The 17,478-nt window shown below is 42.4% G+C and overlaps 2 protein-coding genes across 4 annotated transcripts in view; one reads left to right on the forward strand and one right to left on the reverse strand.

The window, feature by feature from the left end:
* Positions 1-4,848, reverse strand: part of gpd1c (glycerol-3-phosphate dehydrogenase 1c) — a 5,427-nt gene extending 579 nt beyond the window's left edge. Inside the window, exons 1-7 of the mRNA XM_032506261.1 lie at positions 4,591-4,848; positions 3,794-3,971; positions 2,965-3,105; positions 2,560-2,698; positions 2,270-2,382; positions 1,930-2,163; positions 1,457-1,563 (exon numbers count right to left, since the gene is read on the reverse strand). Of these exons, the coding sequence (XP_032362152.1) occupies positions 1,457-1,563; positions 1,930-2,163; positions 2,270-2,382; positions 2,560-2,698; positions 2,965-3,105; positions 3,794-3,971; positions 4,591-4,631 (953 nt within the window). The 5' untranslated portion in view covers positions 4,632-4,848. The remainder of the gene's footprint in view (positions 1-1,456; positions 1,564-1,929; positions 2,164-2,269; positions 2,383-2,559; positions 2,699-2,964; positions 3,106-3,793; positions 3,972-4,590) is intronic.
* LOC116673900 (oxysterol-binding protein-related protein 11) lies at positions 902-17,383 on the forward strand. Of its 3 annotated transcripts, XR_004327910.1 has the most exons (14): positions 5,536-5,986; positions 6,287-6,355; positions 6,546-6,721; positions 7,152-7,231; positions 7,898-8,086; positions 9,526-9,724; positions 10,730-10,875; positions 11,275-11,415; positions 12,331-12,790; positions 13,362-13,548; positions 13,770-13,952; positions 14,414-14,567; positions 15,640-16,040; positions 17,370-17,383. XR_004327910.1 is itself a non-coding variant. In XM_032506257.1 (13 exons), exons 1-13 carry the CDS (start codon positions 902-904, stop codon positions 15,694-15,696), a joined length of 2,079 nt encoding a protein of 692 aa, XP_032362148.1. In that variant the 3' UTR covers positions 15,697-17,338. The 3 variants fall into 3 exon arrangements, 2 of the variants coding, with proteins under 2 accessions (XP_032362148.1, XP_032362147.1); XM_032506257.1 differs by lacking the exons at positions 5,536-5,986; positions 17,370-17,383 and adding an exon at positions 902-939 and having other exon boundaries at positions 15,640-17,338; XM_032506256.1 differs by lacking the exon at positions 17,370-17,383 and having other exon boundaries at positions 15,640-17,338.
* The last annotated feature ends 95 nt before the right edge of the window (positions 17,384-17,478 follow it).

The raw sequence follows: 17,478 nt of genomic DNA on the forward strand, positions 1-17,478 counted from the left end.
CGTTGGCCAATCAGAATCCCCAAAATAGCCACAACAGCAACAAATCACTTCCTCAGCTACCTTAACCTTCATTAAATTTACGCACTATGCAAGACAGTACATAGTGCACGAAGTGTACTGTCTGTAAGTGCACTAACGTAAGTGTGTGATTTGAGACAGTTTATGCGCAAACAAAGATTTCAAAGATCTCCACTCTGGCCGGAGATTTTAGAAAGACTCGTTTTCAGAGGCCAATTCTCCGTTTGAGTGTAAACAAAGGGAAATGTCTCCGTTTTTCAAAACAACCATGTACATGTAAACAGGGCCTTTGTTTGAGGACACCGCCAGTGAACTGGTCACAGATCTAGGACAGACAGGTGTGGCATGTGTCCTGATTAAATGGACTGCACACAGGTGTTTTCACTTGTGGCTGATTAGACCTTTGCTCAGGGTGAAGCTGGGAAGTTCATGATGTCCCCATACTCTACATAAGAACAAAAGCTTTTACCTTATCAGATTCAGATTCTAATAAACAGTGTCCTTGGCTTTATTAATTGGGTTTCATGTGTAGTTTGACTCTAATTATAAAATGCCATATAAGACATAGATGCAAAAAAGCAAAAAAGAGTGAGTGAGATGTCAATCAAGTATCATCCCCATTCAGATCCTGAGAAGGAGTCTAATCACACACTAAATGGAAACACCTGTGTTAGAGGACCATGGCTGTTAGCTGTACTTCACCCGACGAGTATGCAGTCATGCTGCGTTGGAACTGGTCCAGTTAGATTCACGTGATTTATTTAGTCAGGTTTAACAGATGTACGTTTCCCTGTCCCTCAGCTCCCGCGCTCTGTGTGTTTATGTTCTCAAACTCTGTTCACTTCAGGAAACACACTAAAATAATTCAATCCACACGCTGAAAATGGCAAGTTGTGAAGAAAATTTGGACCGTGAAACAAGGCAGGCCTGCTTGGTTCTTTCAGGCAATGATTGTAAAGATTTACAAAGAATATGTTTACGGCATTTACCGTCTAACGTGGACGTTTTTGGACCGATCGGAGGGATTGCTGTGGACGAAGTACACCCGGCGATACGCTGGTAAGAGAGGTTTCACCATGTATCAGCTAATTTAAATAGCTCGCGTTAGTGTGTTATGTCAACAGTTAAATTGATAAAATATTGGATGTGGGGCTTTTCTTTTGAGGGGTGCAAATGTTCCACCAAAAAAAGAGTTCCTTTTGCAGACTATTTTGCAGCGCCACCGTCGCTGCGTCCGCTGCCCAAAACGATTGGGTTGTTTACATCTCTTCAAACCAATCAGTCCCCCCCCCTCCTATCCCATATTGTATGTGTGGTGTAGCCAGACCTTACTCCACAGCACTGTGGAGATGGGTCTGGCAATGCAAGTCTATGATTTATATAACCACATTTGATAGCCAAAAGGCATCGGTACCAGTTCCTATAGAAGTGGACTCACTTGTTGACCATGTTCTTCTTTTGTAGGAGCTTGTAGACCTCGGCGGAGGTCTGTGGGCCCTGCAGCTTCTGCCCGTTGAGCATTTCTGCTTCCAACTCAACAATAGACTTGAGGAAAAATACATACAGAGTTTTAATATTATTTTGACGTTTTCCATATATCTTCATTTCATTGTAATATTAAGGGTATGCCAAGTTTTGGGTCACAAATCATGCTTCAGAGCACTAACTTGGCTCTGTGGCATGCGGCCTGTTCAGTAAAAAGCAAACAACTAATACTATTTACCATTTATTTTACTGCATGGCCCCTACATTTATATATTCAAATTAGCTGTTGTAACTGTTTATCTTGCAACTATTTGAAGTATTCTGAAATTGGGACAAATTATTGAAGCTAACTAATAAGTAGAGTAGAGTAGTAGATAAGTAGAAAAAGTAGTTATGATTGTTTGTTTCTGGCGTGACGGGACTCACCTTGGAGGTTTTGACAAAGGCCTCGGCAACTTTGCGGTTTCGTCCGCCGTAGCAGGTGGTGATGAGGTCGGCCACGCCGCAGCTTTCCAGGAAAGTGGAGGAGCTGACCTGGCCTTTGCAGAACAACTTGGCGAAGGCGATCATTTCCATCAGACCCAGCCTGATCACGGCTGCCTTGGTGTTGTCGCCGAAACCGAGGCCGTCGCAGAATCCAGCACCTACAGCCACGATATTCTGGCATGGAACATTTTGCTTTTTTATTTACATATCGAGAGATTTGGAAGCTCTTGTATTAATGAGCAGTAACTACTTAAACTTCACAATATGTGGCTGTCTTCACCTTTAGAGCTCCACACAGCTCCACTGTGTCACACTCCCGCATGACAGTGATGCGAAAGTTGGGAGTCTGAAGCAGCTCTTTGAAGATGAGGCCATTTGCTTCATTTTTTGCCCCTGTATTGAAAGTTATTGAAAAAAGAAACAAAACTTAATTAAATATTTGTTAAAAGGGAAGCAATGCTGTGTTTTTGACATTGTCAGACCACCACACAGCATCCTCTTCTCAATCTTAAGTCTCTGCATGCAAGCAACGGCAGTTAATAAGGTGCAGCGGAGTAAAAAGTGTCTAACCGATGGTGGTTTCACAGAACTTCTCATCTGCCACCTCGCTGGCGATGTTGGCCCCCATTAGGACGCTGACCTCAATCTCGAGCTTCTCACGGATGATGTCCGAGATAAGCTTTAGTCCATCTGGTCCCTCGTCGATACCCTGGATGACAATAACCAATCAAGAGACAGCTTCTGTGCTACACTCAATGCCATAACCTCTGGCCTTGAGATAGATAGAGATATAGATAGAGATATATGTATATGTTGGTTTGTTTCAGTGTGGCGATTATGTATTGCTCAACTTCAATGACCCGTGATGTCTTGGCCACAGAGCAATATGTAGCAAAGTCAGGAGACTATATTTCTGTTTCCCCTTTTTCTTTTTGGCGAGACATTGTCACGCGACAAACAATAACAGGATCTTACTTTGATGAGCGATATCCCGATGGTTCCCTCCATGATGTGAGGTTTTATCTGATCACACAGTTTGCTGATGAACTGGTGTGGGATAACGAAGATGAGGATCGTTGCTCCTTTGACAGCTTCTGTGATGTCCGGAACAGCGACCTAGTGAGGCAAAGTTGGTCTGTAAATGGCGTGTGATCAGAGTATCACTGAAATCCCACTTTTTTGTTGTTGTGGTTAAATGTATTCTTAGCAAAATAAACCACTTGACATAAACCATCCTGGGTCCCACATGACAGCAAAAACAGAACATACAGGTCCTTAACATCCATAATGACAACAAAACTAAATGCACACAACGTATATTAGTCGCTAATTTCAAAAAGGTAAAACACAAAAGTTTCTAAATAGCCCCTTCCTCTTTGTTCCCAAGTCTTAATTGAGATTTATCGGGGCAAAACAAACAGGTCTGTGGTCTCTGGGAAAATATCTCAATATGGAGGTGACAAATGCACTACTAAACAACAAAAATGCAAGATGTGTAATGAATAAATCTTGTAGAAATCAACGATTGTGATGAAACACTGTCTTCTTTGACAATGTGTCTTTTCACACAATGTATTTCCTGCCATTCTTTTGCACTTGATAGCTGTGTTAAAGTGGGCAGTGTTGCAATAAGAGTACAATAAGACTTAGCAAAGGTAGATGAACCTGATAACGGGCCATATTCACTATTATGAATGTAATTAATTACTGTACAATCCAAGCGTGTTTTATGATTGCAGGAACTTGCATCACCTGTTGATAAGCTGGGCTGTGTATCAAGACTCTCCTAAACTGGAGCACTTACCACATTCCTGGGCAGCTTGTGACCTGGTAGATATTTGACATTTTGGTGCTCTGTATTAATAATCTCTGTGAGCTTCTTCCCATCAATCATTTCTTCATAAACCCACATGTTCACCATTGGGTCGAACCGGTTGGATGCTTTGACATTGTGCCCGATTATTTTGGCAATCGAAGAGCCCCTGGGGAGAGGAAACGACAAGAGCAGACATTTGGTGTAAAACTAGTGAGAATTCAAACGGCACCCAAAAACAGTGCAGGGCCATATTCATCAGAACCACGGAGCCGCACACCATATTCACCTTATAATCAGGTGAAACTTTAGAGACCTGTTTTGATTTGTAATAGGAATAGTGTGAATCAAATCAACCTCCCTACTGATAGGCTACACATGCGCACCGTAAATAATCACATGTTGATGACGTCATGTAATACATTCGGAGGAAAAACTTCCATAAAGTCTTCCAAGTTCCTCTCAGGCCCAAGATTACTGAGATTGTTTTTTTACATCAGTCAGAACTCCCAGCATGTTCATGTCGCAGCTTGTAGCCTAAACCTTCAGGTATGGGCTGCGAGGATTAGGGAGGCGCGGCTGTAGGGCCACAATAGCGGAATTACTTTTCCTTCTCATTTTTTTTTTTTTTTTTTTAACAAATAGCGTGAAGATATTGTAGTCTTAGATCAGGCTATCCGCGGTACAGCTTTGCCTAGATCCGCGGTGCAGGTTACCATAGGCCGAAACTAAAATAACGGGAGGCTATTGTTTCTGTAAGATGCATTCAAAAGACTGGTGAAAGTTACCAGTTTCCAGATCCCACGATGCAGACTTTCTTTGCTGGCATTTTGAAAAGTGGTAAATCCTACTGTTGGTCTCAGGTGAAGACACTACCGTTCTTTTATTCCTTCTCTACTTTAACTTCCTTATACGCCCTGCACATTCTTCCACCGATTCGACCCTCCCCTCTCTAGCCACTCCTTCAAAAGTGGAAATGACATTAAAGAAAAATACAGTGCCAATTATACCATCTTAACACTCTTTTTTTAACACCTGTAGCCTAATACGGTTTACAATTTGGCACTGGGTGCATTTATAAAGCGGCATTAATGCAGAGTGTTGAACGAAGAAAGGACAGCTGATGTGTAGTATGTAATCACTGGTCCTTTATTAATTGCTCTTATGACTGGAAATTCTTACCGACGTCAAGCCAGACAGCATATTTACTGACACTTCCGGTTAAGAGGTTTTTCACAACAATGGTTACACTGAAGAATGCAGCAACATTTATCCGCGCAATTGTTTACTAGTTCAAATAACAAATACACATAAGATACTTAATACAAATGTCGAAAATATAAATTGTTTCATAGGCCAATACTGTTAATGTTGCAGTCAAGACTTTATTTTTTTTAACACTATGCTCATTTTCGGAAATACAATCGAAATTCCCAATGTTACAGGGATATTGCTTACATTAACTTATTTTCATACCTGTGAAAGGTACGTAAAATATGTTGCATTTTTTTCTAATGAAATACCAGTAACTTGGTCATATAAATATTTGCCCAACTTCCGGTTATTTCAATATTTTCCTCAAACATTTTTCAATTTAAATTTATGTGCGTGTATTTTTTCTGAATAAGAAAAATACGATTTTTTTATTTATTTTGAATACTGATCATTTTTGTTTTATTTTAAGTAGGATTATAAATGGACACAGGAAGCCTGCCCTGGAGTGCGCGTGAGTTAGTCATGTGACTCGTTTCCTGTCAAAGCAGTAAATATAGCAAGCGAGCTAGCACCACAGGCTATATTTGGCCACTGTCTGTATGAGCGGAATAGACATGTTTTATCCTTCTCCATTTCATTTAGGCAGTTAGTCCAGCGTCTGTTGGCCGTGTGCTGCGTTTCGGTGTGCTGCCTTTCAATTAGCGATGCCCCGACAGCTTCACTTTGTGTTGTAAGGGAGGCTCGTCCACCTAATAAAATCTGTGGTGACTTAGCTTTGCTAGCTAGCTTCACAGGTTAGTTTAACGCTAGCAGGCTGAGTTAGCATCTTAAGGAGGTTTTGTTGCTTGTGACTATGCAAGGGGAAACTACGACTATACGAATCACGGAAAACGAAGGCAAGCTGGATGTATTGCCCCAGAACAAGACCCCAAACCTGGGGAGAGCAAGTGCCAAAGGCTGGCAGTATAGGTGGGTCACTGATGATCCTGTTGGTTTACTGATTTTAGCTAAGTCAATTAGCATTTTTTGATATATTCAGTTTTTTTTAAATGGATTGTCATTAGTGGACTGTCGAATTATTGAACCGATTTAGGCTGGTCAATCTGCTGGCTGATCAGACAGGGAACAGTGCAATCATATTGCCCTTTGAGCAAATCGGTCACCTGGCAATGCTCTGATTTATTTGTGTATTCACCTTTGTGTGTTTATGGGTGTGTACTCAGACCAAGTGTTCTTTGTCTCCTTTTGCCTGATAACCAATCATACCAGTGACCACATGGAGAATATTGATGGCTACTTGATGAAATACACCAACCTTGTAACAGGCTGGCAATACAGGTAAGTTTAATACATTGTCAAACTAAAATGCACCAATGTCCCAATCAAGGGACACCGTGCATTTTAGTTGAGTGCATTTTAAAAATTCACCAGCCACTTTTAGCCAAGTTCCTTATTGTAATCCAGTCCAAGGGATTGTATGGTGGTTTGTATGTGAGACTGACATTGTCATGGTGGCTGTTGTTTTCAGGTTCTTTGTATTAAACAATGAGGCAGGCTTGCTGGAGTACTTTGTCAATGAGCAGTCGCGGCCCCAGAAGCCCCGCGGTATGCTCCCCCTGGCAGGGGCTGTGATCTCCCCCAGCGACGAGGACTCTCATACCTTCACTGTCAACGCCATCAGCGGGGAGCAGTACAAGCTCCGGGGTGGGTCCCTTACACACACACACACACACACACACACACACATTCACACACAGAAGTTTTGACATTTATGTTTTATTATATAAATTGTTAATATTTTAACACAGTCATATCTCTACAGTGAATTCAATTAGGTTCTTCTGGTCATCTCTTGGCTCACAGTGCATTAGCTTGTTGTTTCAGCCCTTTACTGTTAGTATGTTTGCATGCTCTTCTCTGAGCTTTCACTGCCAGGAGCCGAGCTGTTCTCCTTTTATTGTTGCTCCATTTTTACCTCCAGGCCTAATGTCATCACCATCCATCAGGTTCATACAATATTGATCTGGATGTTTTCCATTATCTGCTGCCGGCGAAGTAGAAGCACACGGGAATCGATGCTGAGTAAGATCATCGTAGGCTAAACGTAACATGCTTTTGTGTGCATCTGTCTCAGCCACCGATGCCAAAGAGAGACAGCACTGGGTGAGCCGACTGCAGATCTGCACACAGCACCACACAGAGGCCATGGGGAAGGTAAGACGGCATACTTGCCGTGTATATGATCACATATTGTTAGAGCCTGCACGCAAATATGCATGCTTCTACACTTTAAATTATGTACTGCCTTCAGACTAAATGTTATTTTGGCGACCGGTGTTTTAATATAGCATAAAAGTCTACTGCACGTGTGAAAACACAAAAATATGACTTTGCACAAAGCGGATCTGAGCTGGACAGTCTTCAGTTTTCTGTTTTACTTCCTCATATGCTAAAGCAATTTAGCAAAGCCAGCGGTGGTGTGAAATATGAAGGTCTATGTAAAAATGTATAATCACTAGTATTGATCTACGCTGCCATTAAAATAGAACGCTATACTTTTTTTGGGGGCATATTCAGCCTTTATTTTTTGACAGAAAAGCTGAAGATATGAAAGAGGGGGGGATGACATGCAGCAAAAGGCAGGAGTCAAACCCGGGCCCGCTGCGTCCGTGTATGGACAGCTGCTCTATCAAGTGAGCTATCTGGCTGCCCCATACATTCTATTTTAATGGTCTTGGTATACAAAAGAAAAGAAGAAAAACAACACTCCATCTGGCTCTATTTTTTTTTTTTCTCTTCTTCCAGAATGGCCAGGAGTGATATGTAAAAGCTGTCAATTGTATGTGGAAATTACAAGATGAATATTTTTACACTGCACAGAGTAATCCTCCACCCAAATCCCGGAGCTACTCTATGGCGTCTCAAGGCAGCGGCAGCTCACCCATGTCCCTGCGCCGGCCCAGCCAAAACCCTGCCGCCTTACTCGGCTGGTCACAGGTCAACAAGGGCTCGTCCCTCTACTCCAGCAAAAGGTCCCTGCTGCCAGACCACCTGATGGACGCCAGAGAGGTACAGCAGGCCAGAGACGTATGGCATGCGTTGTTGACAGGAACGTAGTTTGCTCAGAATCTACTCTTGCAGTAACACTTGCATTTCACTTACACATTTCACAACCAGCATGTAACTAGGGTGCTATGGGCTCATAAACTTAAATGGTTTAGAATATTTTTAAATGATTGTTGTTAAAATGAAAGTGAAGAATGTCTTAGTGGTCTTTATATTTAAAAAGCGGTTTTAAGAAAAGACATTTGAACACAATAGTTAACTTTGTGTAATGGACTGAATCCCAAATTAAAATGAGGACATTCTTCCAAGTTTTTAGTCAGCTGTTTGGCTGAAATATTGATTGCGAGTAAAATCAAGAAAATCAACATGCTTATAGATTAAAGTTGCATGCATCTGTTATACAACCTAGCCGGAAGCATTTTCTAAATCCTTCCATGGTGGATGAATAAAATCCCACCCCTGTAAGTGTGTACATACACACAAACAAACAGATGGAACATTATACATTTCCTGTATATGTGATAGATTGTGTTCCTACAAGAAATGCAGTGATAAATGTGAAATACTTAATTTATAGGACTGCTGTGGATTTAGATGTGTTAAGTTGTGAACTCTCATCTTCCCTTTGACCCATTTATGTGATGCTGATTGTCCACAATTCAACTTTATTTATAGTATCAATTCATAACAAGAGTTATCTCAAGACACTTTACAGATAGAGCAGGTCTAGACCACACTCCAGAACTTACAAGGACCCAACAGTTCTAGTAGTTTCCTCCAGAGCAAGCAACAGTGCGACAGTGGCGAGGAAAAACTTCCTTTTAGGCAGAAACCTCGGACAGACCCAGGCTCTTGGTAGGCGGTGTCTGACGGGCCGGTTGGGGTTAGTGGAAATAACAAAAACAAGAGGGTGCTGTTGTCCTTCCCTTAACACCAGTACACTACAGCTCAGCACACTTTGGATCAATCATGCATTTTGTTCTTTATGGATTTTTGTTTTTCTCAGCTCCCTTAAAGCAATACATTTGTCCTGTTTGCTAATCAGGCAAACAACATGGCAGTTAGTTAAAGAGATTTGATCTTGACTTTTGGAGCTGACCTATGGATAAAGAGCCCTGTCTTAGCATACAATTTGATTAGTGCAGATTAAAAAGATGTAAAATTGTTTTGTATGTTGCCCTAATTGTTCAAGTAGCTCTTAAAGTTTGAAATGTGTTCTTTAGTAAAATGAGAAGACTATTTGTTTAAATCACTTATTTTGCTGTTCTTGTCTCAAAACATGGATGATATGTTTAGATAAAAAAAAGAACAAGGCTATGATAAAAGATCTCAATTAATTTAAACATAATCAAACCCTGACTGCACAGATTGTTCATTACATGTATATATTCTTTGCCCCAAATAACAAAACAATACTCATGATAACCCCCCTCCCTCCCCAGATGATGACCCAGGCCCAGGGCCAACACAGAGACCTGATCCAGAGCATCGAGGGCCTGCCTGCAGCCCCTGGCCTCTGCCCTCTAGACCAGGACCTGCTAATGCTTAAGGCCACTTCCATGGCCACCATGAACTGCCTCAATGAGTGCCTGCACATCCTGCACCTGCAGCAGGTGGCCAGGCAGAGAGGCTCCCTGGGAGGTCAGTGGAGGGATGGGGGGTAGGTGTGTATATTCTGTGTCTGACTATGGTCATTGTTTACTTGTATACTTCCACGTTATTCTAATATTGATTTCAAGGGGAAAAAGTAAATGAATGACTAGCAATTTTGTTTTAGAAGGGAGTGTTTCTACAGGCACACTCAACACATGTCTCTTTGTCTTCTAAAAAAATAAAAAGCTGCCTCTGCGCTGTAAGGTACGCAGAGTGTTTAACTGAGGCTAGATGCAGTCTGACAAATCATAGTCTTAGACATCCAGGCCTAATCTTTGTGTTGGCTGGACAGTGGAATTATTTTGCATTATTAATAGGGAACCGTACCTATTCTTGCCACCTGTCTCGACGGTAATGAGATCTTCAGATGGTTGAAATATCAATCGACAAATGTTGTGACTCAAATTAAGCTCTAAGTCGGCTTCGTATTGAAAAAACCTACATACCAGTTTTAGAGACCACCCCAAGTGTCTAACTCGCTGATATTTCGGAGATCTGGGTAAACGACCAGCTGATGCCCCACTTTTTCACAGCAGATCTCATTACCCAATGTATATTTCATTAGGCTGGAGTCATCGCAGCAGCCAGTCAGATTAAGTTGTCCAACGACGCAAAGGGTGAATTTGAATGAGGTCGGCCTGGCTCTAAACATACATTAAAGAAAATACCCACGCCATACAGGGAGGGTTTAGCCAATCAGAAGATGGGGACGTTTCCTATCGGCAGGGACAAAGTATCCTGATACCTGGCTTGTCTGAGAGGTTGGGTTACACTCTTTTGGTGTAGAGCAGCCGTCTAAGGATAGCCATCTGTCCATGCAGCAGCCAGAAGGTTGTGGGGAGCGAGTGGTAGGCTGAGTGTAGAGCTACGCCTGTTTGTGTGTGTGTGTGTGTGTGTGTGCAGCTGTGAGTGTCAGGGGGACTTGGGAGGTAGGGGGGGATAGTACCATGAGTACCTCTGACTCTGCTGCTGTGCACTCCCCGTCCACCGCAGGACCCACCATCGAGTGGCTGGAGCCCAAGCTGCCCGACGTTCTGAAGAACGGCAGCAGCTCGCTGGGCAGCTTCCCGACAGGGGAGAGCGCGCTGGAGGGGAGCAATCTGGAGCTCAGCAGCCCCGAGTCCTGCAGCTTTTCTGGGGTAAGACCAGGGAATGTAACCCACTCTCCCTCAGAAAGCAGCTAAGATCTACTATGTGAAAAAGTTTGTAGGGCTGCACACTTAATTGCAATTTTATTGGAATTGCAATATGAAATAGTGCAATATCCAAATTGCAGGGGGCATAATATTAAAGGTAAAATATGTGTCAAACCATTCTGAATAAAGTATTGTAGTGTTGCAGAGACGTCACGGCCTACAAATCGTGTCAAACGTCTTTGTTTGGTACAGATCCTTGCAAAAATCCCACTATAATCATTTTAATTTCCTAATTTTTTATATTTTTCTATGAAAATGGTATAATGATACAAAAAATATCCCATCAGTATCATGACTCATGTCACAATATCAGTCAGTCAAAATCCTCCCTCCCTCTTTCAGGAACAGGAAGACATTGATGTAGAAGATGAGGCGGAGGACTCGTTCACAGACAAGGAGGAGGACCTGGGTGCTGTGGAGGAGGAGCGCAGCATCATCCTACACCTGCTGTCCCAGCTGAAGCTGGGCATGGACCTCACGCGGGTAGGTCGAGTTTCGAGAGCTACCACGTTGCAAAACATATTGGTGTAATGTACTTTGTAATTGCAATCACCCAACACCAACTCAAAGACTATCAAGTAAAAGTTGAATAAATGTGCCTTGTTTATCGGAATGGGTATCTTGATTATTGCACCATTACCCATAGTGATATTTGTTATGGTGAAGAATGATCAGGAACTGTCGAGTTGTATGGCGTAGTTAGTCTGAATGGGAAAACATTAGCAGTGACCCTGAATAAATTAACCTGGTCTTAGATCGGCTTGTTTTTAGGTCTGTTTTTCAGTGTTTTCATTTGTAATGAGCTGAAGTAAGCACTTCTTGCTTTGTATTTACTACTCCTGGACATGCACACTTAAAACACCAGGAGTCAAGTCCTCTAAGACATTCTATCTTCCTGTGTCAGATAGTTCTAGTATTTGGATAGCCTCTTCCTGGGTTTCTGATCTATCGGTTATCGGGTGGATCCATTGGCTTACCTCAGATTTAGTAGACACATTCAAAAACACTTGTGACCCTGTTCTGGTTTGGAATCAGCAGGGTTGTGTTGCAGTCTCAACAGCCGCACACAGAGACCTTTGGCAACACTGACTTAATGTGTCATGACATCTCGTTCTGAGACTCAGCTACTAACGTTACCCTTGCAGCTACTAGCAACGTGCAACGTATACATGCTGCCTCCTGTTTACCCCGGCATGCGCATGCCCAGTATAGGAGAATGAGATCTGCGGTTTTGGCGTGTTAGTTTAACGGAGATTAGTTTTTCTACTGTGCTGAAAAACACCTTTGCACGGAGAGTGCCTTAGGCTCAAAACTGCTTAAAAACCAAAACGTGACAATGTAACTGTAGCCTAAAAAATGCATACATTTGTAACCATATTTACTTGGATTCTTTCCCAGGTGGTCCTCCCCACTTTCATCCTGGAGAAGCGCTCTCTGCTGGAGATGTACGCTGATTTCATGTCCCACCCGGACCTCTTTGTGGCTATCACCGACGGCAGCAGCCCCGAGGACCGCATGGTCCGCTTTGTGGAGTACTACCTCACCTCCTTCCACGAGGGCCGCAAGGGGGCCATTGCCAAGAAGCCCTACAACCCCATCATCGGCGAGACCTTCCACTGCTCCTGGAAGGTACCCAAGACACCAGAGGCCCCCAAGGAGCCCTCACAGGGAAACGCAGACCCGCCCGCCGCCCAGGATCCCTACCAAGTGCGCTTTGTGGCGGAGCAGGTGTCTCACCACCCGCCTGTGTCTGGCTTCTATGCTGAATGTCAGGAGAGGCAAATCTGTGTGAACACGCATGTGTGGACCAAGAGCAAGTTCATGGGAATGTCTATTGGCGTGTCCATGATAGGGGAAGGTAAGCCAGCATGGGTTTTGGTTATGTTGACATTTGATACGTCAGAAACAAAGTGTCAAGGTATCTTCCACTCCTCTGAGCTCTAGGCTATTAAAGTTGAATTGTGTGCATCTAGAGGTCTAGCAAACATGTTAAGGAAATTTCTGACAAATTTCTCTCTCAAAGATTTTAAATCATACATTGTTGCGCCTGGATAGCTCTCCTGGTAGAGCGTGAGCCCCATGTACAAAGGCTCACTCCCTGTTGCATGTCATTCTCCCTCTCTCCATTTTCACTTTGTCAGCTGTTTTATATAACAAAGGCCTAAAATGCCCCCAGAAAAATCATACATTGTTTACATCCATGCGTACTTGCTTGTAGTGTTCAGTCTCTGCCTTTTGCTGGGGCATTGCTACACTCTTTTTGTGCGTTACATCACCAGCTGAAATATCGTTAATGGTGATGATAAAGTAAGGACATTAATCTCATTACTTCAATAAGGGCAGTAATTCTAACGGAGAGTCTGGTTGTAAAAAAAACAATGAATTAAAGTTGTATCTTTTTTCTGTCTTCATCTTTTTCCCCTTTCCAGGTTGTCTATATCTGCTGGAGCACGATGAAGAGTACACTTTCACTCTGCCTTGTGCGTATGCCCGCTCCATCCTCACTGTTCCCTGGGTGGAACTGGGCGGCAAAATCAACATCAACTGCGCTAAATCGGGCTACTCGGCCGTCCTCACTTTCCAGACTAAACCATTTTACGGTGGCAAATTACACAAGTGAGTCCCTCCCCTCGCTGTGTTCTGCATTCTGCACATTATTGGGATGGTTCATATATCTCTGAAGTAACTGCTGCATCTGAAACATTGACTAGACATGCTGCAAATATTTTCAAATCACAACACGGTTTTTGTACTTTTCCGTCAAACTCTTAAAATAGTATGTAAACCATATGAAATGGTGCCCTTGTAGTCTTTTATGTTGTCCTGTGTTAATCTAGGATAACGGGAGAGGTGAAGCACAATGCCACCAACGCGGTGGTGTGTCGTGTGCAGGGTGAGTGGAACGGCGTTCTGGAGTTCAGCTACACCAGCGGAGAGACGAGGGTGGTGGACGTCACCAAGCTTCCAGTCACCAAGAAAAGCGTTCGTCCGATTGAGAAGCAGGGACCGACTGAATCCAGGTCAGAATAGTGGCAGTAGGGCTCATATGGGGAGAACGTCACGATAACAATATTAGTTGAGATTAATGACCGGTGTACTCGGTTCTGCATTTCTTCTGCTTTCAATATTCTGCTAAAACACAACAAATTGTTTGTTGAATTTACAACTAATAAAAAGAACATTTCTATTATAGACAGATTTATTGAACATTGAATTACATATAAAGGGCAACACTGGAAAAAAGTGGCAGTTAAATTTTAAGAGCAGTTTTCTAGTGATATTTTCTTTCAATAACAAAGTTGACTTTAAAAAGTGTGTGATCCCTAAATAGCAAGTTTTCATTACAGTATATTCTAAAAAGTGTTTTATTGGACAGCCCGTAATATGAGGTAAAATAGTTTAGCAAATCCAGCCCCTAAGGTTGTGCTCTCAGAGTACATGCACGTTCCACGACATCTTACTCACTTTTTTACTGTCACAGGCGCCTTTGGCAGCATGTGACCGAGTCCTTACGGCAGAAGGACATCGAAAAAGCCACGGAGCACAAGAGGTTTCTGGAGGAGCGGCAGAGGACAGAGGAGAGGCACCGGGCTGAGAGTGAAACCGCTTGGAGGACCAGATACTTTGACCGAGAGGTGAGCAAGAATGAACTGGGGTGCTCCTTGATATATTTTAGCATCATTTAGGTTTGATGGCACAGTAGACGGCATTTATTATTGGAACGCTGAAGATTCACAACTAACTACACACAGGCAGAATTATAAATACGCGTTCTTTTTGTCAGATTTATAGACACACACGTGTACGCCTGGTTCTATTTTGTGAATCTTAATCATTGTGGAACTGGGTCCACACGCCTCATTTGCACTTGGATGTAGACATATTGTCTCGATACTCGTACACGCTGCGCCACTCAGACCTGTAAATGAGCAATACAGCAAACAAGGCAGTGCAGTTTGACAGACTTTTATATCGGTGAGGTTCCCCCCACCCCCCCAACGGTGCCAGAGCAGCTGTTAGAACGCACAGCTGTGGCTAGTTATAGTGTCCTTTACCACTAAATCCTCACGTTTCTCAAAACCATTATGCTCAGTCGTCGTCATTATTAAACGTCAGAAGGATATGATTCCTTCATAGCGCTCATGTTGGGTTTCCAAAGTGCCTCACAATTCAGGATCAAATGGGGGGGGGGGGGTTAAAGAACAGCAGGTCGTCGCACATATGGGCCGTTTCATTGACACTCCCCCGCCGCACCACCCTGTGGAAAATCCTCGGATTGCTTAATCGGTTTGAACGCCTCGTAATGAGGACGTACTTTCAGGACAAACAAAGCATGGCCTGTGGAGAGGGACCTGTGCTGACTCTAAATACATTTTAAATACCATACCCTGCACTCGCCTATTTTATTTCCCAAGAATCTGGGTCACTTACATAAACCAGGATTTCTAATGTAGTGTCCTCCGCCGTAGATTTTCTTTTTTTTGGCCTGCCATTGACATCACTTTAGTTTCTAACTCTCTTTATTTTTGTCCTAATTGCCAAATACGGGAAATCGTTCTCCTGTTTTAAATCAGTTCCGGACCTAAACAAATAATGGGATGACTTTATTTGGATTAAACAATCATGCTAACTCGGTTCAGAAAATGAATAGTAAGCCTTCCCAGTCATAAATAATATTTTGACACAAGTCTTCTTCTTCTCCCCCAGGGTGAAGGCTGGGTCTATCACAAACCACTTTGGAAAAACTCTGCATTCAAAACCTAGTTTCTTCAGGCTGTACCTCTGATGTTGGTATTATAGATTTGTGAGTGTGTGTGTGTGTCTGTGTGAGCACACACACGTGGTTATGAAATGATGGCGTGACCTGCACTGACGTACAGATAAATTGCAGCGTTGGGGAGAAGGACTTGGACAGCATCTCGACTCTCGCTCATGATTTTCACGAAGCCTCGACGTACAAGCTTTTGTACTACTGATCAGTTTTTTTATAATCCAATGTCAATGAAAACACTCTTGTACAGGTAATGGTACTCTATTTACACAGCCTTAAGATGGTCTGAATGTTGGGATCTGCTAATTAACCTGCACATGGTTCTTTTTCTTTTTTTGTTATCATACTAAGGTCAAGTGACTTTTGAGCGGTTTCTTCCTAAAATAAGATATCAAACAAACTTTAAATAATTGGAACACTGCCTGTAAATGTGAAAATGTTGTAAATCGGATTTAGTGTCCTGGAATGTAAAGTTGCCGTATATGATGTTAAAGCGCTTGAAAGCGTTCCTTCATATCAGTGTTTCTCTATACCATTAAACATTCATGAATAAATAAGCAACAATCAAAGTAAAATAAACATTTTTAGGTACTACTTTGCTAATCTGCTTTGTCAGGACTGTTGAACTGACTGGAATTAAACAACCCACTGACTTCAATGTCGCTCCCTCCTAATTCACACTTACCTGTTCTAAATAACTCACACCAACTTCAAACCTGTGAGGAGAGCACAAAGAAAAGAGGGATAACTGCAATCCTAAAAGTAACTTTGGCAGATTATTTTTTTGATGTAGGAATAATTCCTCACATTAAGAAAATAGATTTTCAGGGCCTTTTGAACCCAAAATGAGTTGGACATAATCAAAGTTGAAGCCAATATTAACTGTTTTTGAGTACATTCACATGCACACAATTATCCCTGTTTCCAGTCTTTATGCTAAGCTACACTACCTGTCTACATGCTGTAGCTTCATACGGATGCAAACTAACTCTCAGCAATAAAGTGAATAAGTGCAATACCAAAATGTCAAAGCAATTTAGAAATGCTTTATCATAAAGTTGGTAGACGTGCTGAAGACTCCTCTGAAACCACACACGGTTAGTGCATAGCACAGGCTCTCGCTCTCCAAATGGAGAGCACCCTGATGACCTCACTGTGACATCATCAGGGTTGTTGTTACAGACTAAGCAAAGCTCCTCCAGAGCCACAGGGGACATTACTGGAATTAGGTACTCCCTGTGAAAAGTGAACTCACCGGTGTGTAAAATTGGGGGAATGGCCCTTTTAAACTACAATAGGTAACCATATAAAAAAATACTTTTTGCTAAAACTGACAGTACTAAAAATCCCCAAATCCTGTTCCTCTGCCTCCTCCTGGTGCTCCTATTGGCATAAGAAAACCAATCAGAGCTGAGGAGTTTCTAACAGCGTTGGTTGTTTAACCTTCAGAAACTTCCCCTAATATTCTGTCTGATGTGCTGTTGTCAGTATATTCTGACTGTTTTGGCAAATATGACGGTTGTATTTTACAAAAGTTACCTACTGAACTTGGAACCACGTTCCGCTTACCGTGATTATGGCTCAGTGTGTTTTTGTTTTTGTTTCTGTAATTTCGATATATCAGGTAAATTGTGTGCATTTGGATATACGTAAACTGTTTCTAAAGTCTTTTGTTCAATCGTTTAATATTTTGAAGACACCGCTGGAATGGCATGTCATAGACTAGCTGACAAAGAACCACATTTTTAAATGATTTGAGTCGAATGTGGAGGCCC

This window comes from Etheostoma spectabile, chromosome 24 (genome assembly GCF_008692095.1).
Source record: "Etheostoma spectabile isolate EspeVRDwgs_2016 chromosome 24, UIUC_Espe_1.0, whole genome shotgun sequence".
Lineage (NCBI taxonomy): Eukaryota > Metazoa > Chordata > Actinopteri > Perciformes > Percidae > Etheostoma > Etheostoma spectabile.

Coding starts and splice junctions, on each gene's coding strand:
- LOC116673900 (XM_032506256.1), top strand. CDS start 5,871: ATGCAAGGGGAAACTACGACTATACGAATCACGGAAAACGAAGGCAAG. Junction 8,087..9,525: donor ACCTGATGGACGCCAGAGAG/GTACAGCAGGCC, acceptor CTCCCTCCCCAG/ATGATGACCCAGGCCCAGGG. Junction 13,549..13,769: donor TACGGTGGCAAATTACACAA/GTGAGTCCCTCC, acceptor GTGTTAATCTAG/GATAACGGGAGAGGTGAAGC.